A 27,897-nucleotide genomic window follows, 5' to 3' on the forward strand; every position below is an offset into this window, starting at 1 on the left:
CCAGCCTGGGCAACATAGCAAGACCCCATCTCTACAAATAGAAAGTTTTAAAAACTATGTGGGCATGGTGGCATGCACCTGTTGTCTCAGCTACTCAGGAGGCTGAAGCAGGAGGATCATTTGAGCCCAGGACTTTGAGACTGCAGTGAGCCATGATCACACCACTGCCCTCCAGCCTAGGAGACAGATCAAGATGCTGTCTCTAAAAAAGATTTAAAAAAAATGAAATGGGACAAAAATTAAAAGCTTTTGCCCTTTGGAATATTTGATATGCACTTAAGGATATAACATATATTTAAAGCAACTCGTAAATAATTAGAGAATAGCATATAAAGAAAAATATGATGATGTTTTAGCTCCAAAGACTAAGTGACTACAGAATAACAGAAAGGTTGTTATAAAAGGAATGTTAGAGAAGAATTTTTGGATGATATGAATCTTGATTTAAGACTAGGTTGTCAACATTGTTTTCTTCATAGCATTCAGTTTGATTTCACAGGAACCTTCTGATAAGAACGTTCTGAGAAGAACTGGGTTTTGGGGCTGGGTGCGGTGTCTCACGCCTGTAATCCCAGCACTTTGGGAGGCCAAGGCGGGTGGATCACCTGAGGTCAGGAGTTCAAGACCAGCCTGGCCAACATGGTGAAACCCCATCTCTACTAAAAAATAGAAAAATTAGCGGGGTGTGGTGATGAGCACCTGTAATTCCAGCTACTTGGGAGGCTGAGGCAGCAGAATCACTTGAACCCAGGAGGCAGAGGTTGCAGTGAGACAAGATTGCCCCACTGCACTCCAGCCTGAGCAAAAAGAGTGAAACTCTGTCTAAAAAAGAACTGAGTTTTGTTGGTTGTATTGTCCCCTCCCCAGCCCCTGAAGCTTGGTCATGTATATTTGGATTTCTGCCTTCTTCCTCTCTCTTATATTAAGTGGCAAGCAGTAGGCTCTTTTCCAAAGGTTTCAACAGTTGTCACTGGTGCAATGGTGCAAGTACGTTAATGATGTACCTTGAGGTTTACAGATCATAAAATGTGTGGTAAAGATAAAGCATGATCTTTTTAAACCACTATGATTAGTCCATCCTTGTCACTCTTTGAGTGAGCACATTTGAGCTGTGTGTTCCTTTTAGGGAAAAATAATATACCCCTGTTTCCCAGTTTGCACTCATCCATTGTCTATAGTCCTCATAGCCAGGTCAAAGATCTGATAATTTGTATTCAATTTTAATCATCCGGTGAATAATCTCTGCTCTTTTGCACACATAGTCCAGAGGTAAGCATGTATATGATCTACATCAAGGTTTTGATCTTGATTTAAAGGTCTAAATATAGAAATATATTTAGGAATATAGAATATAGAAAAAACAAATACAGAAGGGAATATAGAAAAATAGGATCATAGAAAATAAATAGGAATAAAGAAAGGAATATATAAAAATAGGAATATATAAAGTGTTCTAGAAAAATAGGCATCTAGAAAGGAATACAGAAAAATAAGAATATAGAAAGGAATATAGAAAAATAAGAATATAGAAAAGAATCTAGAAAGGAATATAGAAAAAACAGCTGTGTGCTGGTAGCTTGTGAAATATAATGTTTGATTAACCAGGCATGTCATGTGTGATAGTGAGTATCACTGAGAGATGAGTCTGATTCCCCGAAGCAGCTGCTGTTACACATCCCATGAGTGTACAGTTTAGCACTGCTCCCACAGACCCACTGACCCAGCTTTATTCATGAGCACTGTAGAGATCATGACAACAGGTAAGTAGTTCAATGTTCCACATGGCTGTGCTTATGAGAGATCATGAACTATGGGATCCAGTGGCTTCCAAGTCATTTTAATTTTAATATGGAAATTTCCAAACATACTCAAAAATACAAAAATAGTTTAATGAATCTCTATGCATATCCCTCAGCTCCAACAGTTACCAACTCCTGATCAATCTTAGTTTTTCTATACTCTGCCTAGTTTCCCTATCCACTGAGTAGGAATCAATCCAGCCATCATAGCATTTCATCTTGTAATATTTTCCTCTAAAGTAGGAACACATAGATATCTCGAACTATGTGTGCACTATCTTCAGGACACTGCTGAAGGAGGAGCAAGAACTATTCCTGTGGTTCTTAAAATTCAATACAAGTAATCACACCTTTGATCCACCTGTGGGGACTGATCCCTCTTGTGGGAGCAAAGATGGGGCCGTGGTATATAAAATATAAAACTAATATCAATGTCATTGTCCTAAGAAAAATAACCACGATTCCTTAATATCAAGTCAGTGTTCTACTTCCCTGATTGTCCTACAATGTTTCACCGTGTCTATGTGCATTAGACTCCTCCTGAAGTTATGGATTATGAATTGTTGATCTCTTTGGGTTTAATTCATAGATTCCTGCCCTTTTTCATTTCATTCCAACTTTGGGAATAAAAAAAATCCTGGGGTTTTTCTCCTGAAGAATTTCCACAGTCGAAATTTTGTTGATTATATCTGTAGGATCCTTTAACACGTTTCTCTGTCTTTTATATTCCCTGTCAATTGGTAGTTAGATCTAGAGCTTAATCAAGTTCAAGTTTAATATTTCTGGCAAGACTACTTCATAAGTGGCTTAGTACATTTCCATTGAGAGATACCTGGTGGCTGCTTGTCTCTTCTTTTGGAACATTACTTGCCACTGATAATCACTGCCTGGATTTACTAACTTATCAGAGGTTGCCAAATGACAATATTCTCATCTTATCATTACTTCTTCATTTATTGCTGCAGTGCTTAAATAAAGACCAATTTCTCCCATCAACTCTTGGTGACCCTGAGATATAGCTCATATAGGAAAGATAAGACATATGCATCATTTTTTCTTTTCCAAATAATAAATTGGCTCCCTACATCCTCCCAAAGTGATTAATGAGTTGAGTGTGTTTATTTAAACATAGTTTATATGTTTCAATCCTTTGCAGTTGCATTAGTCTGTTCTCACACTGCTATAAAGAACTGCCCAAGACTGGGTAATTTATAAAGGAAAGAGGTTTAGTTGACTCACAGTTCTGCAGGGCTGGGGAGGCCTCAGGAAACTTACAATCATGGCAGAAAGGGAAGTAAACACGTGTTTCCTTACATGGCGGCAGGCAGGAGAAGTGCCGAGCAAAGGGGAAAGCCCCTTATAAAACCATCAGATCTCATGAGAATTCACTCACTATCATGAGAACAACATGAGGGTAACCATCCCCATGATTCAATTACCTCTCACTGGGTTCCTCCTATGACACATGGGGATTATGGGAATTACAATTCAAGATGAGATTTGGGTGGGGACACAGCCAAACCATGTTAACAGTTATTTTGGTGAGTACCCTTTCGGATGCTCAAATTGCTCCATCTTTGGGCACACGCAGCTTATCCAGAGTCTGCCACCCTCTAGTAGCTTCTGAATACCTCCTTGCTCTTTAGCACGATGAGATTTTCCAGTCTCATCTTGTAAGTTCCAGTCTCACACATGGAATCACCTATTTCTCCAAGGGAGCTTTGGTTTTTGAAACATATGTCTTCAAACCGAACCTACCCATCTTTAATCTTTTTAATTGTACAGCGTAAGCAGAAAAGCAAAGTGTTACCTTCAAGAGAAGGATTAAACATTTAAGTTTAAAACACCTTGCTAAAAGCGGAATTCAGCCACATTATGGGCCACGTCATAGTTTTCCATCTCAAAGGTCCTTATGTCCCCACAAGCACCATCCTGAGCAGAAAACCTCTTCGTGATGATGCAGAAGGACTGGCCAGCAGGGTAGGCACTGTACTTGAACTCCAACCCCAAAAATCACAGCAGGATTCCATTACAGGTTTTGTGCAATGACAAGTATGACCAGTATAAATTACTCATATTTTGTGATTCAAATACATACTGTCCGTGTCTATGTTAGCATAGCCTTGAAACTGTATGTTTACACAGTTACTTTCACATTAACCCACATCTCTCTCTCTGGATACAGTTTCCAGGATGTTCAGACCTACGACTGAAGTTCCCAGCAATCTCTTTTTACTTTTCACAGAATCTGTCTTCAGTAACTTCTGACTTTTAGAAGAAGTTATCACTGTGTAAATTACCTCATCCTTCACGACCTCTCCAATTCCCACCTCATTCTCAGGGTGCCCATTATAGGGTGCGGAGAAGGTTAGAATGGATTTGAAAGAATGTGGTTGGATTCAAAGAAGCCCTAGGAGACCCAACAAGTCAGCATTGTTCTCTTGTGAAAAGAACCACCTGCCAACCCCAGCCTACTCCATTGCTGACATCAGAGGATCAGGTATATTTAGGAGAAGCTAAGGACCTAGCTTAAATCTACCCAAGGATGTTCCATATTACAGATAAGCTAAATTCACTATAAACTAAGATTACACCAATCCCCAGAGCTTTAGTGAGTGAAGGGAAAATATGAGAGGAAAATAGTATGATAGATTTGATCCAACATTGAACCAGGTGCATTTTGAGAGTTGTTTATCCTGTAAATCATCTCAGTTACAGTTCACATGGATGTTACTCATTTCATGGGTAGGCAAACTCTGTCTCTGCCTCACTTGTTCCTAGGCTTCCATTTGCCAAGGTTTCTGGCTGGCCTCTGGCTTTGTTGAAGAGATAGCTAGCACTAGCAGGGAGAAATACAGGTGATCAGGGTCCAGGCTCTCTGAACATACAAACAGTATAACTGTTGTTCACAAAAAGGAAAAATCCCAAAATCAAAAACCAATGCAAAACAGTGAAGTGGCTTGAGCTCCTAGGAGGTTAGGTAGAAATTAAAGAGAATCAGTGGATGGGTAGAATTTTAAGCAGTAGGTAGTTACCCAATGTAGAAGGAGGATTAGCTTAGACACCTAGTCTGGTGGTTCTCAGCCTTTCAGCATTTGCATACGATAATTTTTAAGGCTTACTTAAAAAAAAAACAAATTATGGGTAAGTCTACAATAATGGTAGCACAGGCACAGCTACAGCATGACAGTGTCTCACAATGTCTTCAGGAGCATCCACAATCATCCACTGACCCCAGAGAGCATGTCAAGGATGAGAAGTGCTTTCTGCCCTGGCCACACCCTCTGTTTTGCTCATAATGCAAAGTTCTTTTACAGTGCAGTAAATGTGAAATTTTCCTTTGGTATTAGTTAGACATTATTCCTGCTTGTTACTTGTAGTGCCCTGTTTCTTGCCTTACACCTGGTCACTAACCACTCAATTCAACTTTTCACTCTCATGATGGACAAGTAATAGTACTGTGTGCAAGTGTGAATAATGGATGGAGTAACAATGCTTATCTGAGGATATGGCCATTGCCCCAGGTACTGAATTGGTGTGCTTGTCAAAATAAAAAAGAATGGGCAAGTACTTCAGAGTGTCCACACTTCTGGTGGTAGTAGACTTGGTCTATTTGTGAGTAATGGAGAGCTGGGATTGTTTCTAAGTAAGCATGAACTACTAATATCTGTGATAAATTGTATTAATCCTCTCAGCTATTCACTTCCTCTTTGTAAGAGGATTTTACATCCCATTCCCACCCATTGCCAGATGACTGACAGCAGTATCTCTCTGTGGGCAATATACTTCCCCGCCCAGTGTCAGGCTTGGCCACCTGACTTGATTGCGCCCAAGGAGCAGAAGTGGCAGAATATCAATTCAGGGCAGAAGCTTTGAGAGGCATCATGAATTCCTGACAGCCCTCTTGCTCCTTCTGTCTGCCACAAGAACAGCAGATCCCAAATCAGTGCTGTTCCTTCAGGGTGGGTCTCAGAAGGAGAGCTGCAGCCTGGAGCAGAGCTGCAGCAGCTGACCTACAGCTGCTGTATGGGACATGGCCAAGAAAAAGCTGTTTCCCCAGTAAACTACTGCTCAATGTGTCTGCATGTACTACAGAGTTTTGGGGGTATCTGTTCTTGCAGCCAAATCTAGCTAATGCAATTGGTCATATTACTAGTTCAACTGCCAGAGTAGGGTTCAACACATTCTTTGGTGATGCAGAAGGTATCTGATTGTGGTAGATTAAATTACTGTTTGGAGAGATTCACATTTTCCCTCATTTCCAAGGGATGAAAATACTTCCTGGGTCTATAAATGTTGGGCATGGCAATGATATTGCTTTGGCCTCATGATAGGTGCAGTGGACTTCCTGCCCTTTGATGTTGGGGTTGACCATGAGACCTGCTTTGGCCAATGGCAGGTTGCTAGATGTGATGCAATAGAAGCTTGAAATGTGCTTTTGTGGTTGGGCTTTATCTCTGCACCTCAGCCATCACCATGAAGAGAAAATTCCCAGGCTTACCTATGGACCCCAAAGGAGGCTGAGAGACATTCAGAATGGAGCTGACCTAGCAAAGCTTCCTCGAACCTACACTAGCAGGCCCCAGCCAGCCCACAAACACATGAGATAAATGAATGCTTACTATTCTATGCTGCTAAGATCGATGGCTCTTATGCAGCATTATTTATCAATAGCTCTGATGGTAAAGTGTCAACTTGATTGGATTGAAGGATGCCTAGATAGCTGGGAAAGTATTGTTTCTGGGCGTGTCTAGGAGGGTGTTGCCAGAGGAGATTCACATTTGAGTCAGTGGACTGGGAGAGGAAGCCTCCCCTCAATGTGGGTGAGCACCATCCAGTTGGCTGCCAGTGTGGCTTGAACAAAGCAGGCAGAAAAAGGTGGGATAGGATGTCTTGCTGAGTCTTCTAGCTTTCATCGTTCTCCTGGGCTGGATGCTTCCTGCCCCTGGACATCAGACTCCAGGTTCTTCTTGCACTTACATGAGTGATTTGCCAGGGGCTCTCGGGCCTTTGGCCACATACTGAAGGCTGCACTGTTGGTTTCCCTACTTTTGAGGCTTTTGGACTCAGACTGAGTCACTCCTGGCTTCCTACCTCCTCAGCTTGCAGACAGCCTATCGTGGGACTTCACCTTGTGATCGTGTGAGCCAATTCTCCTAATAAACTCCCTTTCATAGATATGTAGATCCTATCAGTTTTGTCCCTCTAGAGAACCTTGACCAATATAATAGCTGACCGTGTCAACACTGAGTGAGCAGCCACTGTCACTGTACTGACCTGGATGTTGCAGCTACACAGGTAGTAACTGTGGCAGCAGTTTTGGTTTCCTTTTTACTCCCAGGATCTTAAAGGCCTTTATCCTAAAGATCCCTCTCCTCTGCCCCCAACTGCCCATACCTCCCGTTTTTGTATGGGATATACTCATAGAGAATAGTAGGTTACAGTTCTAGCTAACAAGAAGTCTCTGATACTACAGAACTGAATATGCCCATATTTGTTAGTGATATTTATCCTATACTGGCGCAATAAACCCATAAGCTTTGATCATAGTTTCCTTATTTTTTGGATACACTTATGTATTGTTTATAGCGAATCTACTGCTTTTAAAATTAAACATTAGATGTTATATCAATAATGTTCACACATAAACATGCTTGAGGCAGTTCCCATGGTGGTATGTTTATGTGACATCAGGAACGGAATTTGAGCTTTCCAATTCCAAAGGGATTCCTTTAGGCCCATCATCAATATAAATGATACCATTGTTTGAAATATTTCCAAAATAGAAAAAATTAAAACCTCATTAGAAAGTGTCTTACTGATTTTTTTATTACCTTAGTTGTCAGGGAGACTTCTAGACCTTAATAGCTACCGTCTTTTCTATAATTTAATGAGCAGTCACACAAACACCAATATTGCTACAGAAAGGGACTTTCCAGCTTTGGGAATATCTGTTTCTGACATTTCCTTTCAAAGGGGGATTTTTATAAACATAATTTTTCTTCTTCCAAAAGAGGAACCACACTATGATTCCAACTTCCATGGAGCCCATTGGGGATGGTGGTATTTCAGTTCAATTAGGGTGCTGTCTTTGTTAACTGTTGTGTTTAGTTGTGATCTCAGACTTCAGATTTGAAATCTCTCTTTGGGGAATTCATTTCAAAAGATCCAGATAACATAGTTTAGGCACATGGAGTATCTGAGGGGTCTCTAGGGCAGTCCAGTGTTGGAATGAGAAAGATGTGAGTCTCAAAAACAAAGAAAGTCTCAAAAACAGTTATTGGAAAGAAAGTCACTGGGAACCCATCCAGCACTTTCTCCTGACAGGGCTGTCTTCCTCCTCTCACTTTACAGGATGAATGGTGCCAATTCTACCAGCAAAGCCTTCATCTTTAAAATGACTCATAAAAATGGTAACTGTAGTATGTGTACCATCACACTCACTTTAACTTAGAATATGCTTGAATGCATACAAATATGTCAGGACACTGGACATACTCAACACGGAATGGAACTTTGTAGCCAATAATTAATTTAATAATACTTCCTAGTTTTAAAAATAGCCTGAGTTCTAGAAATGGTGTGTATTTAAATGGATTTGTTTACTTTCCATGTCTTTAACTCTTTGAAAACAAGACTATATCGCATAAAATGAGAAAACTGTTCATGCTACAGTGAAATAGCCATAAAGACTGTACCAGTAAACAGTTCCATCCACAGCATGTCAAGACCCCCAACTTCCTTTCTCAAGCATGGTGCCCAGCACTCATTTCCTTCCCCAAATGGAAACTCAGCCTGGCGTCGCTCAGGTCAGTGGGCTGTCATTCAACACCGAAAGATATTGAGGGAAGGATGTTCTCCTACACCTTTAATTGAAATGGAAATTCAATTTAAAGGTGCTTTAAAGAATGAGATTGCAGCCTTGGAGCAGGCTAGGCAGACTTCTGGGATGCCTCATCAGACAGCAGCATTTTGCACAAGGAACTATGGTGAGCCAGGGCCTTTCCCCCTACTCACCCAAACTCATCTTCCAGATTTCCTCTGGGAAAATAAATAATTGGGTCATGCCTTTATCAAAATGTTAACTATCTCTGCTGTACAAGTTAGGGCTTGAAAACTATTCATCAGAACTGGGAAAGGAAAGCATTCCACATTATGGTCCCATAAACTTCCTGCATTCAGTCCTTGCAATCAATTCTGGTGTCTGAGGACATATTACTAAAGAGTGAGTGTATTTACAGAACCCAGGACAACAGAGGGACTCAGGCAGTGGCCAGCAGGGTGGCCAACTGTCCTTGTTTGCCCAGGGCCGGGGAGTTGGGAGTTTCAGAGTTAACACCAAAAAATGTCTCAGGCAAACTGGGTAGAGCTGTTCCCTCCATGACTGGGTCAGTCCTCATCTCCCCAGTTATGCTCAGAGGAAGATTCCAAAGGTCTACACTTGCAGGCGTCACAAGTCCTCCCTGCCCATCCCATGGGCCCTGATGCCTAGAAGAAGACATGGGATTCCCGCCTGGCTGGAGGATGGGTCTGGCATCTGCTTGCCAGCCGTTCCCGGGATTGGGGGCAGGTTGCTGAGCCTGTCTAGTTGCCTGCCAGGCTTCCTCTTTCTTCCCGCACCCCTTTCTCTGCAGAGCCTCATGTCTACCTGGTTCTTCATCTGGTCCTGAGTCCTTGCCCATTCTACTGTGGCTCTGGCCCTGCTTCATTCCTGCCTGATTCATCCTCAGAAGGCAGGTTTCTGTCCTGTCCCTACACATCCATGGCCTTAAAGCAAGATGCTGATGCTGTCTTGATGGCTGGACCTGCCCTTCCTAGAGACGGCTGCTGCCAACCCATTTCCCAGACAAGTACCCAGGCCACAGACAGCAGGGCCAGCCCACGGAAAACACAAAGCCCTTTTTTCCCTAGCTAGCCTCTCCATGTGGAGGAACAAGTCCTATTGCTTGGTGGAGAGCCAAATCCCTTTCCTTTCTCACTTACTCTTCTCTCACTGCTACTAGGATCCTGGCAAACCACACAGGCAGGTCCATGTGGCTTATGACACAGGAGTTCTGAGCTTTGCGACATGACATTGGCAACTGCTCAGTTATCCGTGATTAGTTATGAATCTAAATGCGTGGGCTTCCCCCTTTTCCTTCTCAAAGGCTGAGCTTCCCCTTGCCCTTTAGGAGAAAAAGTCTTCCCCTTTCTACTCCAGCACTCCTTGGTAGGCAGAGAAGCATTTACTTCTTCCCTGCCTACCCTGAGCCCCGGCAGTATTACAAACAAAAGTAAAAAGTAAAACACAAGGCAAAACTCATCGGCCACACAGGCTTGTTTTATTCCATTAATATTGGTTGTTCTCTTTTTTGGGAGTTGTGTAGGCATCTAATTTGATTATTTTAGTTATGTGTCCCTCTCTAATAGAAAAGAGGAGTGAGTTTGCCTGTCCTTTTTCCGTTTCAAGCGTCTGCTGGGGAAGGGCCTTCTGATACCCTCTCTGGAATCCTTCCACTCTATCAGTGTGAGGGAAGAGGCTCAGCTTCTTCATGTATTTTGCTCCTTTGCCATTTGGTCCATTCTTGTGTTTTCAGCAAAACCAGTTTCCACAATCCAAATTACTGTGCTTCTCGACTGTGGATAAATGAGAAAATACTCCTCTCTGTGAACGCGCTCCTTTGTGGAGACAGTAATGAGTACAACTTCCAGAGCTCTGCGCAGCCAGCAACCCTGGCAGGAGTCCCCGTGTTATTCATAACCCAGAGCTGTGTTGCCATGGCAGTACTGCTTGCTAGACCTTGGACCCACCGGGAAAATTATCTTTTTTCATAAAATAATCCTAAGAAGAGAGATGTGGCTTGAGGAGCAGAGGAAATTCATTTAAATTCCGCAGCACTAGATTGAACATTGATGTACACAGATGTGCCCCTTTGACATAGATGCAGCTGGAGGAAATTGTACGAAAAAGTAAGTGAGAAAACACATTGTCATTCAATCTCTTGAGGTCCCATCCAGGAAGATGATAAAAAAGGTATCAGGTGCTGGATTTTCATGGAATCAATCCTGCTTTCCCTAGAAAGAATTAAAATTAAGATCCATCTCATAAATGGGTGGATGAACACCTGGGTTGTGTTGGCATAGCAACACTTCTTCATGTGGGGGCTGATGGCGGGACCCACCCACTCATACAAACAGCATGAGGCCCATGCAACGCAGAGATGGCTAGATTACTTGGTCTGGAAAAAATAAGATGGGCCTGCTCTGTTTTCTTTTTTCTCTGAATTTGGTGCTATTTGAGAGAAGGAAATAGAATTTCATATACAGAAAGGCAAACACATTGAGACAAAGTCTTTGTAAGGTGTCTGAATAAAGGAGGTGTTAATTGGTGATGTAGTCCTTTTATCCTTTGCAGGAGAAGGACTTAGATGATGTTAGGGAAAACAGCCAGAACCAAGGATCTTTTTCTGCTACAGGAATCTTTTGTGTAACAGCAAAACTATGTCACCTTCTTTTTTTTTAAAATTATACTTTAAGTTCTAGGGTACATGTGCACAACGTGCAGGTTTGTTACATATGTATACATGTGCCATGTTGGTGTGGTGCACCCAGTAACTCGTTATTTACATTAGGTATATCTCCTAATGCTTTCCCTGCCCCCTTCCCCCACCCTGCAACAGGCCCCGGTGTGTGATGTTCCCCTTCCTGTGTCCAAGTGTTCTCATTGTTCAATTCCCACCTATGAGTGAGAACATGCGGTGTTTGGTTTTTTGTTCTTGCGATAGTTTGCTGAGAATGATGGTTTCCAGCTTCATCCATGTCCCTACAAAGGACATGAACTCATCCTTTTTTATGGCTGCATAGTATTCCATGGTGTATATGTGCCACATTTTCTTAATCCAGTCTATCATTGTTGGACATTTGGGTTGGTTCCAAGTCTTTGCTATTGTGAATAGTGCCACAATAAACATACGTGTGCATGTGCCTTTATAGCAGCATGACTTATAATCCTCTGGGTATATACCCAGTAATGGGATGGCTGGGTCAAATGGTATTTCTAGTTCTAGATCCTTGAGGAATCGCCACACTGTCTTCCACAATGGTTGAACTAGTTTACAGTCCCACCAACAGTGTGAAAGTGTTTCTATTTCTCCACATCCTCTCCAGCACCTGTTGTTTCCTGACTTTTTAATGATCGCCATTCTAACTGGTGTGAGATGGTATCTCATTATGGTTTTGATTTGCATTTCTCTGATGGCCAGTGATGATGAGCATTTTTTCATGTGTCTGTTGGCTGCATAAATGTCTTCTTTTGAGAAGTGTCTGTTCATATCCTTCACCCACTTTTTGATGGGGTTGATGGTTTTTTCTTGTAAATTTGAGTTCTTTGTAGATTCTGCATATTAGCCCGTTGTCAGATGAGTAGATTGCAAAATTTTCTCCCATTCTCTAGGTTGCCTGTTCACTCTGATGGTAGTTTCTTTTGCTGTGCAGAAGCTCCTTAGTTTAATTAGATCCCATTTGTCAATTTTGGCTTTTGTTGCCATTGCTTTTGGTGTTTTAGACATGAAGTCCTTGCCCATGCCTGTGTCCTGAATAGTATCGCCTAGGTTTTCTTCCAAGGTTTTTATGGTTTCAGGTCTGACATTTAAGTCCATCTCGAATTAATTTTTGTATAAGGTGTAAGGAAGGGATCCAGTTTCAGCTTTCTCCATATGTCACCTTCTTTTTTTTTTTTTTTTTTTATTTTTTTTATTTTTTTTTTATGCTTCTCCTTTTTCATAGGTACAGATACATTTTTTTTTTTTTTTGAGACGGGGTCTTGCTCTGTTGCCCAGGCTGGAGTGCAATGGCACAATCTTGGCTCACTGCAACCCCGTCTCCCAGGTTCAAGCGATTCTCCTGCCTCAGCCTCCTGAGTAGCTGGGATTACAGGCGCACGCCACCACACCTGGCTAATTTTTGTATTTTTAGTAGAGACGGGGTTTCACCATATTGGCCAGGCTGGTCTTGAACTTCTGACCTCGTGATCCGCCCGCCTTGGCCTCCCAGAGTGCTGGGATTACAGGCGTGAGCCACCATATGTCACCTTCTTTAGTGATGAACATGGAGGGTAAGCAGACAGGGAATCCTGGATGTTCTTGTTAACACATTCCTGTCTCCTAGCCGCTGTAACCTCAGCCCCGGAGCTGACAAAAGAATCTGTCCCAGTGGGCCACAGATCCTAGGGACTATGGAGTTATTGCAAAGATCCACAAACCATTAGCAACCAAGCCTTGTCTGTTGAATGAATTAATACATCTTGGATTAAAAAAATGTACTTTCTTCAGATAAAATTAAATACAGTTAGAATTAATAACCAATAATAAATTGAAAGGTGTTATTAAATCATAGTAAATTTGTGTCATTATGTGGTCTCAAAGAACAGAAGTGAAGAGCACAATTCCTGTCATGTGGGCAATCTTTAAATTTTTTTGACATTAATCAGACATCCTCATACTCAAAAAGGATGAGTCACTGTAAGCACAAATAAGGTGTCTCTACCTGTTGCTGAGAGTCTTGACATACACAAACTTCATGACAACTTCCAGGATCCCTTCATTTCTTTCATTCAATAAAATACACTTGAGTTCATTATATTTTTATCTTCCACTGACCTTAGGGACGAATTCTACATGTTAAGTAGGGTGGATTGAGTGCTGTGACTCCCAACTGCCTACTGTCTCTCAAAGGTGAATAGGATGGGTTGAGTACCACGGTTCCCAGTTGCCTGTCTCTCAAAGATGAATCTTGGCCTTTTCTGGCTTACATTTCAGAGCCAACACATGACAAATAGTTTAGATCTTGAGGAAGACTGAGGAAGGCTTATGGAATACTCAGCACAATTATTTTTATGGCACAGAGTGAAATAGAGATTGAATACTTACACACATTTCGATTAGTATGTGTGTTCCGCCAGGCTTACACACTTCTCTTTGAGATCTGATCTAGACACATTTTTCCAAAGACATTACAGGTATTCCCTCTGCAGTTCATAACAGTTTATGCACTGCATTGATACAGGCTGCTCTCAAGTTAGCAGGGGACAGGTTTTTGATGTCAACTGAGTGAAATATAGTATCAACTTCATGTAGGGTTGCTTGCTGCCATCCCCTTTCTTTCCACAATTCTGTAAACAACTTGGTACATTTTGTTGTCTAGAAATAGCCAACCACTAAATTTAAACAGGTTGAGTATTAAATTATTGCAGTGAAAATTTTTTCACATTGAAAACTGAATCACAGAATTCTTATTTGATCACCACGTTTAGAAAAACTATTTTAATGTCACTGACATGAAGTTGTCCCAGAAACGAAAGGGTATGGGTATACACAATGTAGCAGTCATTTATCTTCATTTGTTCCTCCATTTATTCAGCAGATAGTTACTGGGTGCTGTATTCAAGGCATCTATTTTTAAAATAACCTCTGTGAAATGTTCACTTCAAAAATGTCTCCCCAGATGCATTCAAGATGCCTTCTATTTTCTCTAATCCTCTATAATTGCTTTTCTTTTTCCTTTTTTCTTTTTGAGCTGTTTTCCTTCTCTCCCTCCCAATAATAGTTCTTTATTTAACTATACTTACTTTCATCATGTAAATATGCACAATACAACTAAACACGAAGTTGAAGAACATGCATATAAGACATGTCTTATATGCAATATCTGGAAATCACTACAGTGTGTTTTAATTTTGATTGATGTACACATAGCCTTTCACATTGAAATCTAGGTAAGGTAAGTACAGCTATTAATTATGGAAACTAGTCTATATATTTGTTGGAATATGATAAATCAAGTCACAGTTCAAAGTTGAATAAATAGTGAACACAATATAACATTAATGCAGATTAGTTACCATGGCCCAGAGACCAGCCATGAGACATAACATGCTTCGCTGTCAACAACATTCAGGATTGGAATTCCAGAGATGGCGTGTGCTACTGGCTTATGGCTGATACATAAGAGAATCTCATCTATCTCTAAATGTTCTCCCTTAAGCCGCACAAAGGACGTACCAGTGAACAATGAGTTACCATGTGCAGAAAATATTCTGCAAATCAAGAACCAGAAAAGTAAGCAACCCGCAAACTCCAAAACTCATTACATGATTGTGATCTTTATTTTGAGGTGCATCTAAACTGATCTTCAAACTCTTCAGCTATACCTGACTGTCTCTGGAATACTTCTCAGCAGTTTTCAAACGAAACCAAAGGCTTTCTGAGTTACATAAAGAAGGCAAAATTTGGATATTTGACAAATTTGGAAGCACTGAAAATGGAGGAAATTCCGAGATGACAGTGGTTTTGGTTCTTGTGGTTCTTGTGGTTTTGGTTCTTGTTTTTTGAGGGGTGCAGAGTTGGGTCACTTAAGACTCTGTGCATGGCTCCGGCATCGTTGGGCTGTGCAACACTCCTCTCATGTCCTACTTGATTTTCTTCTCCCTTTCCTCCTCTATTCCCACTCTTCCCTCGGCAGGTTCCCACTCTAATGTGTCTGATTTATACGTTTGCTATTAATGTGTTCTTATGAAGTGGAGTGTGCTGTGTGTATTCAGGTGATATAAATGGCATTGTGCCACTCCAGATCTTGTATTTCTTACTTTGTCACTCAACTATGTGTTTTAAGTGTCTACCCAACTTGTTCATGTGTGAGTGCATTGCTTCCAACTGTCGTGTGATTTTCATTAGGCCATACCTGCTGTGTCTCTGGTCTCCATCTTCCTAATGATGGGCACCTGGGTTGCCTTCAATAATTGTGATCGGTGTTTTCATACATGTCCTTTTCTGACCTGTGTAAGGCTCTCCATGGAGTTCAAGGCCTAGAAGCGGATCCCTTGGGTCCTGGTGTGCAGGCAAGCTTTGGACCCTGAATAACGCCAGCTTGCTTTCTGTGTCTACCGCACGAGTGGGACCTGTGGGTCCCTATTGTCTACATCTAGATTTAGTATGCTCCAGTTTCCTAATTTTTCCAGCCCCCAAAGTGCTTTAAGTTGCACATCTCTAGTTGCTGGTGAGATTCTTTGTACCTTCACTGGAGCACTTGGAAAACAGAAGAAATCAAAGGGCAGTCAGGACTCTCCCAGCAGGCAGGAACCAGGTCAGAGTCAGGATGAAGACAAAGCACCCTGAGCAAGCAGCAATGGAAGAGATGCTTGTGACCAGAGCTGATGGGGAAGGTTGAGGGCAACGCAGAGACCCCACTGCCGACTTGCCAAGAAAACATGCAGGAAACGAGGGAAGGCTCCATTTTCCTGAGAAAAGGGATGGAGGAACATAGGCAGCATCAAGCCCCAGCTACTGGCTCTTTGAGAATGTAGTCAGGACTTGCCCCAGTCACCCTTGCCCTGAGCAGTCAGTGACTGGGGCTAATGTCACCCTGGCTGTCCTTGACCTGTGCAGAAAGCATTGCCAACCCAGGACAGTGGGGTAAGGGCCTTATGTGCCCAGGCCCCAGCAGGAGACACCTACCAGGAATCTAGTGGGACAAGGTTTCAGGGATCCTGGAATCCTGACCACACCCAACAGCTGGAACAGTTCCCTCAGCTGGCGAGTGGACAGGTGGTCTGATGAGCTCATATGTTATTGATGATGATGTTAAAGACCATGTTCCCATAGAAATAATTCCCACAGCATTCAGAAGACTGAGAAGAAGTGATGATAAGAATTGTTCTGGGCAGGAGTGTGTAGTTTTGATTTTTACTTGTGATAAAGCAGAGGATTTGCTTGAATTCACTCAAACTTGCTTTTTCTCTCTCTTCAAAACAACTTTGGCTGACCAGTGTCTCATAGACACTCAATTTGCCTCTTCATAGAACTCAAAATTTTGTGTATCCATACATGCTACCATAGTTTCAGGCACTGGGCATTTCAAAAATGTGATATTTAGAACCTTTCTGTTTCCGTGATGACTGTTGGCATAGAGGCTGCTGGAGCTTTCGATGACATGTTGGATTCAGTCCACGCAAGTTTTGATGCATATTCCCTTAATTTCTGAGCCTTTAGAGTTAGAGTTTTAGAACTGAGAGTACATTCTCTTCTTTTTTCCTTTCTCCTCTTACGTCAACAGGCTCCCTTCCCCACCCCCCCACCCACACACACAAACAAAAAATAAAAATAAAACGCTCTCAGCTTTGCTTTTAAGAAATGAAGAAATGTTCCAACATGTGACCCACAGCTGCAATCCGTTAACCTTTGCCAATACCGAGGCTGCCCTCTGGGTCCCTCCTGGGACTGCATAGATAGAGGCCCATTTGCTGTTCTGGGCAGCATGCCCAGTCATCTAGGAGGTGGGGGACTGGGGCACTCTTTCAGGCCAACTCAGACTAATGGAATAAAATATCTTCTCCATGCAGTGTCTCAAAGAAAGAGCCACCTGGGCTGCAGGTGACCAGACTCGCTCAGTGCAGCACGGTAGCTCCTAGCCTCATGTGCAGTCAAACACTTGAGATGTGGCAAGTCTGAACTGAGATGTACTATCAAGTAAACTGTACAATGGATTTCAAAGATTTAATAGGAAGCAAAGAGTATAGAACGCCTCATGAATAATTTCATATTGGTTACACCCTGAAATGATCATGTTTTGGATATATTGTATTAAATGCAAAGTATTATAAATTAATTTCCCCTGTTTCTCTTTATGTTTTTTAATGTGGCCACTAGAAAATGTAAATGTACTTGTGTGGCTCACATTATATTCCTACTGGACAGCACTGGTCCAGAGGACTGGGATTTATTTTTAACTACTTTAATAAACATCAAACATTTGTGATCATCTTAATACAAATATTTCTCCATCATATATGCTCTTGCATGGTAAATATTTTATCTACTCTTGTTTTAAAGGATAAGGAGGTTTTCAAAAATTGCCGAAGTACTACAGGTAATTTGGCAAATTCTCTTTTATGGGTACCAGATAGTGCTATTTCCACCCAGAAGCTGGCTACAGCTCTGTAATGTGACATGCTTACTCCCGGCTATTCTGGGCTGGTTCTCGTCTGACTAATGAGCTCATTATCCACTGGGCAGTGGGATGGAAGGACATGAGCACCTCAGCTGTCACTGCTGAGCTTTCTCCCAGCCCCACCAGGCCCTCTGGTTCCTGATGCTTGTCTGTAAGACCAATGGGTACTTTAACTTTTGAAGGTGGTTTCTGGTTCCCCCAGTCAGTGAGCCCAAAGACCTCAAATAACATTTTATTCACACAGACTTCTTAGAGATGAAAAGTTTCTAGAGAGCAGAGCCTTTAGGGAACTAGTGATGACACATTCACTGAATAAATCACAGTATTATACTCAAGAGCAAATAAGTTTTCTTTCTTATTGGTGTCATCTTTCCTTGTGAAATACGGCAACTGATGAAGAAGTCTCCTATTGAGAATAACCAGACGAAATCACAAGGCTAGACAAGCAGCTACTAACACCGTCCCCTTCCCCCTGCCCATGGTAAACCCTGCTGGTAAATGTATTTCTCCTTCCTAAACCTGGGAGGACTCAAGTTTCTGCACCCAGAGCCCCAGGTGGAAGTAAACAATGGGAGTGAGCCAATGAGGTGGGATTGCTGTTCCTTGACTCTTAGTGCTTCTCATGCTAGTCTCCTGGGGATGTGGTTAAAATGCAGATTCTCTCTCTAGATCTGGGGCAGGGCTTGTTCAGCAGGCTCCCAGGGGAGACCAACGCTGCTGACTTGTGGGTCATACTTTGAGTTGCAAGGTTGCATACGTGGTATTTGCCAGTGTGCACATTCATGAAAAATTATCCTGCCTTAAGCCTGGTAGATCCACAGTTCCAAATCAACATTAAATACATCTGGTATACTTAAGAAAATTCAACATAAAAAGAAACCCATTTCTTAAAAAAAAAAAGGCAGAGCAACCATTCTCTTTATCTGAGGACCTTTAAAAGCATCTCCCTTTATGTGTCACAGCATTAGCTACTAATTACTAAAGGAAAAAGTGCTGGGTGAATTATCACCTGAAAATAAAGTAACTCTCAAATGTTATAAAACATAAGATTAATGTTGACAGCTTCTGTTACTATGACATATTGTGTGCCAGGTGTGTGTGTGTTATAGGTGCATATATGTATATATATACACACTTGTATGTATCTGTGTATATGTACACATATATATGTATCTATATAGATAGATGGGTTATTTAAATGAATTTTCAAAACACTAATAAGGTGTGATTTGATAAATGAATAATATTTAATAATAATATTGAAATAATATATTTGAATATTATTATTCTCCTGCTACTGATGAGAAAACTAAGGCTCAAACAGTTTAAGTAACATGCTAGTAAAAAAATGTTCTGAGTAGAATACCACATGTCTGGCCTAACCCTGACTGTCTTTTTTCTGACCCGAGACCAGTCCTCCACGTGGGGAGCTCTGAACACCATATTTATAACAGACAGTTATTTATAATGTCTTTCTCTTCTTTGGCAATTTAAATTAAGACGTCAACTTGAAGAAATGTTTCACCAGGAAGAATTGCAAAGAGAGCTGAATTAATCAAAGAAAGACAAATAAAGTGTTCTTTTAAAATGGAGTACATAACTGTTGATGGAAAACACAGTCTTGGCAGAATTAAAAGATAATCAAAGAGATGAATAGGGCAAATAGCAATTCAGCTCATTAAATAAATACAAGGAAACTAACCTCTGCAGTTTAACCTTGAGCGATACCTTTTCCTATGAATAGAGTGTCGATACTAGGCAACAAGCCTCCGAACAGATAGTGTTACCCGGAACATCACCCTTTTCTCCCTTTGATTTGAAATCAAAACCAGCATCCCCCATTTAGACAGCATAAAAGGTATGACAAAACGGGACGCCAAGTGAGACACTGTTGATTCTGTTTCTATGAAATTCTAGAAAAAGCAAAACTGTCATGACAGAAAGCAGATCTGGGTTTCCAGAGCCCAGAGTGGGGGGAGGGGACTGACTTCACTGAGACACAAGGAAACTTTTGGGGATCATGGAAAGGGTCCGTACCACGGTTGTGGTGGTGGTTATAAGACTATATATTTGTCAAAAGTCTTCAAAGCGTGCACTTAGCATTGCTGAAGTTTATTGTACATAAATTACATGTAAATATCATAAAGTGCATGTAAATGGTATGTGAGGTAATAAAGCAATTTTTTAAAAACAATTTTAAACCTGGTATAGCATTTTGTTTTTTTGTGTGTCTGACTCAGACCAGGCAAAATTTAGTAACCCTTTGGCAACAGAAAATCAGCACAGATACAGAGCTAGAAGTTATTGTAAAAGAATAATAGTGGCTGCCGCCACGGCGCAGGAGTTGCCAAGATTTTCCTGGATGAATTCCATCCAAGATACGGTTTTAAGTCTCTCAAGGCCTTTGGATGCCTAGAAAGTGGGTCATCTTTCAGAATATCTGCGTCACTGTGGAGATGTTAGTAAATCAAAGACCAGCTGGATTTGTCCTTAAATGTAGCAAAATATGTACTTGCTTGGAAGTACTCTTAATCCTTTCATTCACTGGACAGGGAAGACTGGTTTCACGGTCCTGACTCCCTTCATTCGTTATCAACACCTCGTACTTTTTTTTGGTAGATGATATATATGAGGCAGTAAACTCGTGGTCTGGAAAAGCAGAGATCATATTACCACTCTGTTTTAACTTCTAAAAGTTTGAAATTAAGACTTATACCAGGTATTTTTATGGAGTGGAGTGGAGTATAGAAGTAATTATTTTAACTATTTGCTAAAAAATTTGCCTAAAATATTCAGTTATTAAAGGAAAAGCATTGTTCTGGATTGGATTCTTCAGATAATTCTGCTTTTGGCAACAAGTAACAGAAAACCAACTTAAATAGGTTTGGACAATAAGGACATTCACTGGCTCGTGTGTCTGGAATTCTAGCAACAGCAGCATTCAGGGTTGGCCAGACCAGGATCTCAACAATCTTATTAAACCATGGTCTTCTCCTCTCTCCACTCTGTTGACAGGATAGCTTCATCTTAAGACTTGTTGTCTCATCAGTGTAAGATGACTGCTAAGTTGTATGTGAGCCCACAATTTCCTCATTCATTCCTTGAAGGAAGAAAAAAGATTTCTTCAGGAACTTCTGACTTAAAAGCAATGAAGGACTTTCCCAGAAGTCCATTTCTCATTGGCCCGAATTGGGTTGTATGCCCATTTCTCATTGGTTCAAATTGGGTCACATGCCCAGTCACTGACATGGAGGATACGATTTCCCTAAACTAATCAGGCCTCCCGCTACAACTAGAAGCGGACTCAGCTCCTACAAACATATGAATTGATGGTGCGGGAGAGTGTAGTGGGAATTCTGTTAGGAAAGAGAAGGAAGTCAACAATCGGGTACGCTGTGTCTAATTTAAGTCCATGACTTTAAAAGTGACCTTTTTTTTTTGTTACAAAAATAATGTAGGCTTAATTTTTTTTTTTTTTTTTTTTTTTTTTTTGAGACGGAGTCTCCCCCTGACACCCAGGCTGGAGTGCAATGGCACGATCTCGGCTCACTGCAACTCTGCCTCCCAGGTTCAAACGATTCTCCTGCCTCAGCCTCCCGAGTAGCTGGGATTACAGATGCCCACCACCAAGCCCAGATATTTTTTGTATTTTTAGTAGAGACGGGGTTTCACCATGTTGGCCAGGCTGGTCTCGAACTCCTGACCTCGTGATCCGCCCACCTTGGCCTCCCAATGTTAGGCTTAATTTTTAACTTTCAGAGATTATTTGTAGCTGAAAAGAAGAAAGTAATTAATGAAATGATACGGCATACTTTTAAACAATAAATATTATATTCTACATACTGCAGACACATTACCGCATAATGGTTAAAAATACAGACTTTGCTATCAACCTCCTGGTTCATCTTCTTACTGTCTGTGTGTCCTCCTTGGGTAAGGTACATAGCTTTCCTCCACCTCAACTTCTTTCTCTCTGTAATAGGAATGATAGTAGTATCTGTACAAGTTGCTCCAGCACTAAGCCTCTCATTCAGGGGTCAGCAAACTACGGCTTGCAGGCCAGACATGCAGGCAACCTGTTTTTGTAAATAAAGTTTTATTGGAAGCCATTTATGTATTGTCTATGACTGTTTTCACACTACAATGGTAAAGTTAAGTAGTTCCAACAGAGGTCTTAGAGCTCACAAAGCCAAAAACATTTAATATATAGCCCTTTGCAGAAAACGTTCGCCAACCTCTAGGTTAATACATAAGATCTTTATTTTCTTGTCAAAACCTAACATGTCATAATTCTGTGGTCATTGAGTAACTGGAGATCTGCCAGAGAAAGGCAATTATCTACAGAGCTAACATGAAAGCAAGAGATGCTCCTTTATTTTATCACTTAAAAACAGTGAAGAATCATGAACAACTGAAAAATCTACAAATGTGTTTAAATGTCAAATTAGGCTGGGCATAATGGCTAATGCCTGTAATCCCAACATTTTGGGAGGCCAAGTCAGGAGGATTGTTCAAGCCCAGGAGTTCAAGACCAGCCTGGGCAACACAGCAAGACCCTGTCTCTACTACTACTACTACTACTACTACTACTACTACTACTACTACTACTGCTGCTGCTACTAATAAGCCAGGTGCTGTGGCATGCACCTGTGGTACCAGCTACTCAGGAGGCTGAGGTGGGAGGATTGCTTGAGCCAGGGAGGTTGAGGCTGTAGTGAGTCATGATTACACCACTACACTCTAGCCTAGGTGACAGAGAGAGACCCTATCTCCTATCTCAAAAAAAATTTTTTTTAATTTTTTTAAAAAGTCAAACTATCTACCTGAACTGACCAGAGATCTTGAAATATGTGATGTAGGATTTCCCTTCAACTCTGGGATGTTGGAACTGGAAACCTGAGTGAGAGTGAATTTGTTCACACTCATAGCTAGTGGATAGAAGTCATAGCTCTCCTCAGCAGAAGTCTGAAGAGGAAATAAAAGAGAGCCAATAATAAATTGCTGTGAATATTTCTTTTGAAAAGCAAAGAAAAAAGTATTGCCACCTGTGTGTGCTGAATGGACAGAGGTATTGATATGTAGACAAGGGATCCTGTCAGGGAATCCCTGGAGAGAGAAGAGTCTGAGACTGACACTGCCCGGCAGCCCCAAGTCTGTGTTGTGGAAAAGCCCTCAGTAAAAGGAAAAACTCATGGCAACGAGTTGGTGGTGATACTTTCATGGAGGAACATTGTCCTTGCAGGACGGGTGGTTTTAATCCTGAATTTAAAGATCTTTAAAATCTAAATTATCTAGTCAAATTTTTTTCATAAAACAATGTTTTAATTAAAGATTCAGTTTTAGGTCAAGTGCACAGTGTCTTTCTTTAAAAATATTTAGATGTGGCCATCAACTATCAAGAATGTTTCTAGAATGAAATATATTCCGCAGTGCTGTGTGGGGATCAGGAGCACAGGCTCCACCAATCAGTTGCCTGGTTTCAATTCCTGGCTAGTATACCTGCCTACTATTCACTCCTTAAAGTCCTAAGCCTTGTTTTCCTTATTTATAGAATAAGATTAACAGAAGTACTAACTTTATAGAGCTTTGATGAGACTTAAAATAATCCACGTAAAGTGCTTAGTCTAGAATCTAATATCACACACTCCATAAACACTAGCCATTTTAATGTATTAACACATAGAAATGAATTGTAGAAAACATTTTGGCAACAAACTATACCATAATATATATTTGTAATCTATCGAGTTCTTATCTTTCACTTTTGATATTCCTGTCTTGTTTTTTGAGCAGCAAAGGTTAAGGTAGACACAGAAAAATCCCTCACTGGGGTCTTCAAATTTAGAAGGTTAGCTCAGGGGTCATCTTAATAGACATTATATTAGTTAAGATCCAGTTCAACTTGCTAATGAAACAAGGCCCCGAAAATACAGTGATGAAAAAGATAAAAGTGTCTTTCTCTCTAGCACACCCACACAGAGGTGAGCAGCCAAGCTCTAGTGAGGCAGCTCTACTCCATGAGTTCCATTTATCTTGCATCTCCACCATCACCTACACAGGTGGTATGGTTGAAGCTCACCAGCATCTTCTTCCAGCAAGTTATTACCTTTTTAAATGCAGAGACCTAGAACTTATACACATGACCCCCACAACCACCTCATTGCTGAGGTCTTAATCACAGTGCCACTCACAGTTGAAAAAGAGGATAGAAAAAATGACTCTCACTAGGCTGCCATATGCCCAACTAAAATTCTACGTATTCTCAAAAGAGGGAAGGGAAGCATGGATGGTGGAATCCATCAGCAGTTTTCCACGGCGATTGTCATGGAAACTATTGTTTTGTTGACTCTAGACACTATTGATTTTAAGACACATAGTCATTTTATGTACCCCTAAGTAAAGGAAACCATGTTGTTTAAACTGGGACACATTTCTTTCTTACCAGCTCAGTTTTAGGACACTTTCCAATTAAGAGATGTTAAAATGTAGAAAATCAATGTGTCTTGGTATAGAAGAAATACAGGATTGTGAAGACTTTGGAAAAGAAAGTGACCAAAGACATTCATTTTGCAGTCTACTTTTGTGTGTGTGTGACTTTCCTTGGAGCAAAGATAGGCATAAGATATCAAGCTTTGGTTGATCTATTGAATTTACTGTTTAGAATCTGTGATTGACAAGGTACTATCAGTGTGTGTATGCTCTAAGTCAAATTCCTGTGATTACTGGTAGAGAGACTTTAGCTCAAAGCTTTGAGGAAAATGTGCCTAGATTTTCATTCAATCTGGGCCAAATTTGGAGTTGTACAAATAGATAGCATGGGTCTTGTCCTTAGTAGCCAGCATTTTTGTTTAATAGGAGGAGAGAAACCGAGGACGACACTGAGGAACAGATATGACCAGGGCACTTGACTTCTTGCTTCAGCACTCAGTCATTACACAAACAGTTGTTGAACACCAGGCACTTTACTTGGTGTGACAATGCACTCCCTGCCTTCCAAGAGCTCCAGACCCACAGGGGAGTGCTGTTGTACAGGTGCTAGGATAGAGGTCCGGGGAGTAGAGGCAGAATTTGGGAGCCATCAGTTCTATCTGAGGCTAGGAAAGGCTTCCCAGGGGAGGTAAAATCAGGACTGAGGAGGTCAAAGAGCCCTCCATGCAGAGGTAAGAGACTGACAAGCACAGGAAACTGGAGCTGTGGTCACTGCAGGGGATCATGCTCTGATGCTTCCGCATGTTAGACTGGAGGCAGGGTGTGGGGGTCGGGGGGTGTCCTCTCCAGCTTCGCTTTTTTCAGTGTTTTGTATGTAGTTGGCCAATAGCAGTATTTGTTGAATTGAATTGAAAAGACCAATTTCTTGGATGGCCAGCTAGAGATGAGCTGAATTTTTCTAGATCAAAAAGATGCTAGATTACAATAAATGGGCAAAAGCAAAATAATACCTTTGGTGCTTGCTCTTAAACTTAACATTACTCTATTTTGTTTGTGAAAGTCAGATTTGAGGATTTAGTTTATAAAGAAACCTTTAATTGGTTGGATCCCACTTGCTTCACCCACCCTGACTCTCATTTCCCCCAATGTAATAAATGTGCATATGTATTTTACTTTAGAATACACAGAGCAGTTTAACATAAAGTACTGAAATTATCCTAAGAACAGATTCTCAGTGCAGCAATCCTATCTTTGTGAATTTGATGTGTTCTAAATGCAAGAGCAGAAGTGTTTTAATTGTCAGGTTTTAAGATATTATGAAAGCCCCTAGTCACTTCAGTAAGATCATTTGATTCTGGTTAATGACAAGTCTATACTATGCAGGTTTTTTTTTTTCTGTCTATTGCTACTGAAATCTGCTTTTCTTATATAGATCACTGTTACAGATGAGGAAGTTAGTAATCCATCCTTTTTAGATCTGGTGAGAACTCCCCAAATGAGGAAATGCACACTTATTCTTATGTTTGCTTGGTAAGTTTGACTTGTGATGGATTTAAAAGCTTGCGTTAAATTTACAATACATCCCTTCCTTCAAATCAGCTTGAAGTTATCTCTTACTTGTTCTCTGGTGTCTTTCAATGTTGCTACAGGTTCACAAGCGCAGTGGTGTATCAAGGACTTGTCATGCGCCTGGGAATTATAGGGGGCAACCTCTATATAGACTTTTTCATCTCGGGCGTGGTGGAACTGCCGGGAGCTCTCTTGATCTTACTAACCATTGAGCGCCTTGGACGACGCCTCCCCTTTGCGGCAAGCAATATAGTGGCAGGGGTGGCATGCCTTGTCACTGCGTTCTTACCAGAAGGTAATCTTACCCCACATCTGTTTGGCAGCCAAAGGACTTGAAAACACCTAAATCCACAATCAAGTATAGGGAGCCACTTGTTCTTAGGAAATGTGCAATGGAATCACAGTCTTTCGTGATGTCACTCCATTTTCTGCTTAATCAGCGTAAAAACTTTGAAGTAAGAGATTGGTTCTGTAGATGATTCTCTTTTCTCAATTGCTAGGATCATTTATGAATGAAATAGATATTGTGCCCAATCTAGCTGATAGCGATGTGGTTTCTGTTACTCATCTTTATGTGACTTACTTTTGTGATATCTCTGATGTTTAGCTTATTTCCTGAACCTCTGCCATGCTGCTGGCACCATGCTAAACGCTGAGGTTACACATAGAAGAACGCAGTTCTTGACTTCGAATGGTTCACAATCTATTAAGGGATACAGATACTTTAATATTGTCACGATTCTTATTGTCATGAATTATTTGCAAGATTTAGAAACTAATTAAACTATTTACAAGATTTAGAAATATAAAAAAATAGATTGGGGAGGAGTGATCAATCCAGAAGGGGATTCAAGAAAAGCTTCCCAGCAGTGGGAACTAAACATGCGTGAAGACTCAAATGTGCCAGATATCAGGGAGAGAGAGGACGGATGTTTCCAAACTAGAGAAGAGTTTCCAGAAGTATGAAACACCTTTGTGCATGCAGGAACTGAGGGTTCATTGCTGTGACTGGAATCCAGACAATGAGCCTGAGAGATGATCTGTCACCAGCATGACCAGCCCTGCAGGTGGTCCTGTGAGCTTGCGGAGGAGGAGGAGTTTGGCATAACTGCAGCAGTTTAGAGATGGCTATGAGCAGGGGGAGATGCTGAGAGCAGGAGTTACAATTGGGGCAGTCAGACCTAGATGAGAGAGGGTCATTTCATTTCAGAGATGTTGCAGAGTTAAAATTTTCAGAGCTCCATGCCTGGTAGATGGGGCACAGGCCAGAAGGAAGCAGAGGGTGCTGTGACTCCTGATGTGTGGTGAGCAGCACCGAGAAGATCCTTACCCTAGAACACACCAGGGACTGGGAAGAGGAGGGCTTCACATCCCAGGGGATGTGTGAAGTAGAGCAAGTTCATCATTCCCCTCTTCCAGGAAAGGCAAAGTGGGGATTACAGAGAAAGCTGGATTCTCCAGGCATCCTTTGTGTCTGCACAAAAAAGGCTGTCTTTCTTTGAGAATCCTCTGAGGACCAGCCAAGAAATGGACAATATAGTGGGAGTCAGAACAGTCAGACATTTACAGATGAGTTTATTAATTAAATGAAGGTTTATGAATTCTTAAAACACCAGGTAGACCCTATTTGAATAAAATTACAGGAATGCCAATATTCGGAACACACACACACACACACACACACACACACAAAATGTACAAGTCCCCTGACATGTTGGAATGTTTGATGATGAACAGCAACCACCTATTTATATTTCTCTTGTTTTCCTTGAGTGCATTTGCTTCCCAGGGCTGCTGTAATAAGTACCACAAACTCACCAGCTTGAAACAACAGACATTTATGCTCTCAGGGGTGTGGAGGCTGGGAGTCTAGAATCAAGGCATCCAAGGGTGCTTATGTCCAGAGGTTCTGGGGGAGGGTCTCTTCATGCCTCTCTCTGGCAATCCTTGCAGCTCCTTGGCATCACTCCTATCTCTGCCTCCATATTCACAGGACATTCTCTTCTCTGCTTGTGTCAGTGTCACCTTGACTAATTACATCTGCAACGGCCTTATCTCCAAATGTAGTAGCCTTGAGGTTCCAGGTAGACATGAATTTTGGGAGACACTGTTCAACCCA

General features: G+C 41.3%; 1 protein-coding gene across 1 annotated transcript in view; it reads left to right on the forward strand.

Annotated features, from left to right (window-relative positions):
- Nucleotides 1-27,897, forward strand: part of SLC22A3 (solute carrier family 22 member 3) — a 103,950-nt gene that overhangs the window by 62,513 nt on the left and 13,540 nt on the right. Inside the window, exons 6-7 of the mRNA XM_034963198.3 lie at nucleotides 25,642-25,739; nucleotides 25,859-26,073. Coding sequence (XP_034819089.1) covers nucleotides 25,642-25,739; nucleotides 25,859-26,073 — 313 coding nt within the window. The remainder of the gene's footprint in view (nucleotides 1-25,641; nucleotides 25,740-25,858; nucleotides 26,074-27,897) is intronic.

The sequence above is a fragment of the Pan paniscus genome, chromosome 5 (assembly GCF_029289425.2).
Source record: "Pan paniscus chromosome 5, NHGRI_mPanPan1-v2.0_pri, whole genome shotgun sequence".
NCBI classification, from domain to species: domain Eukaryota; kingdom Metazoa; phylum Chordata; class Mammalia; order Primates; family Hominidae; genus Pan; species Pan paniscus.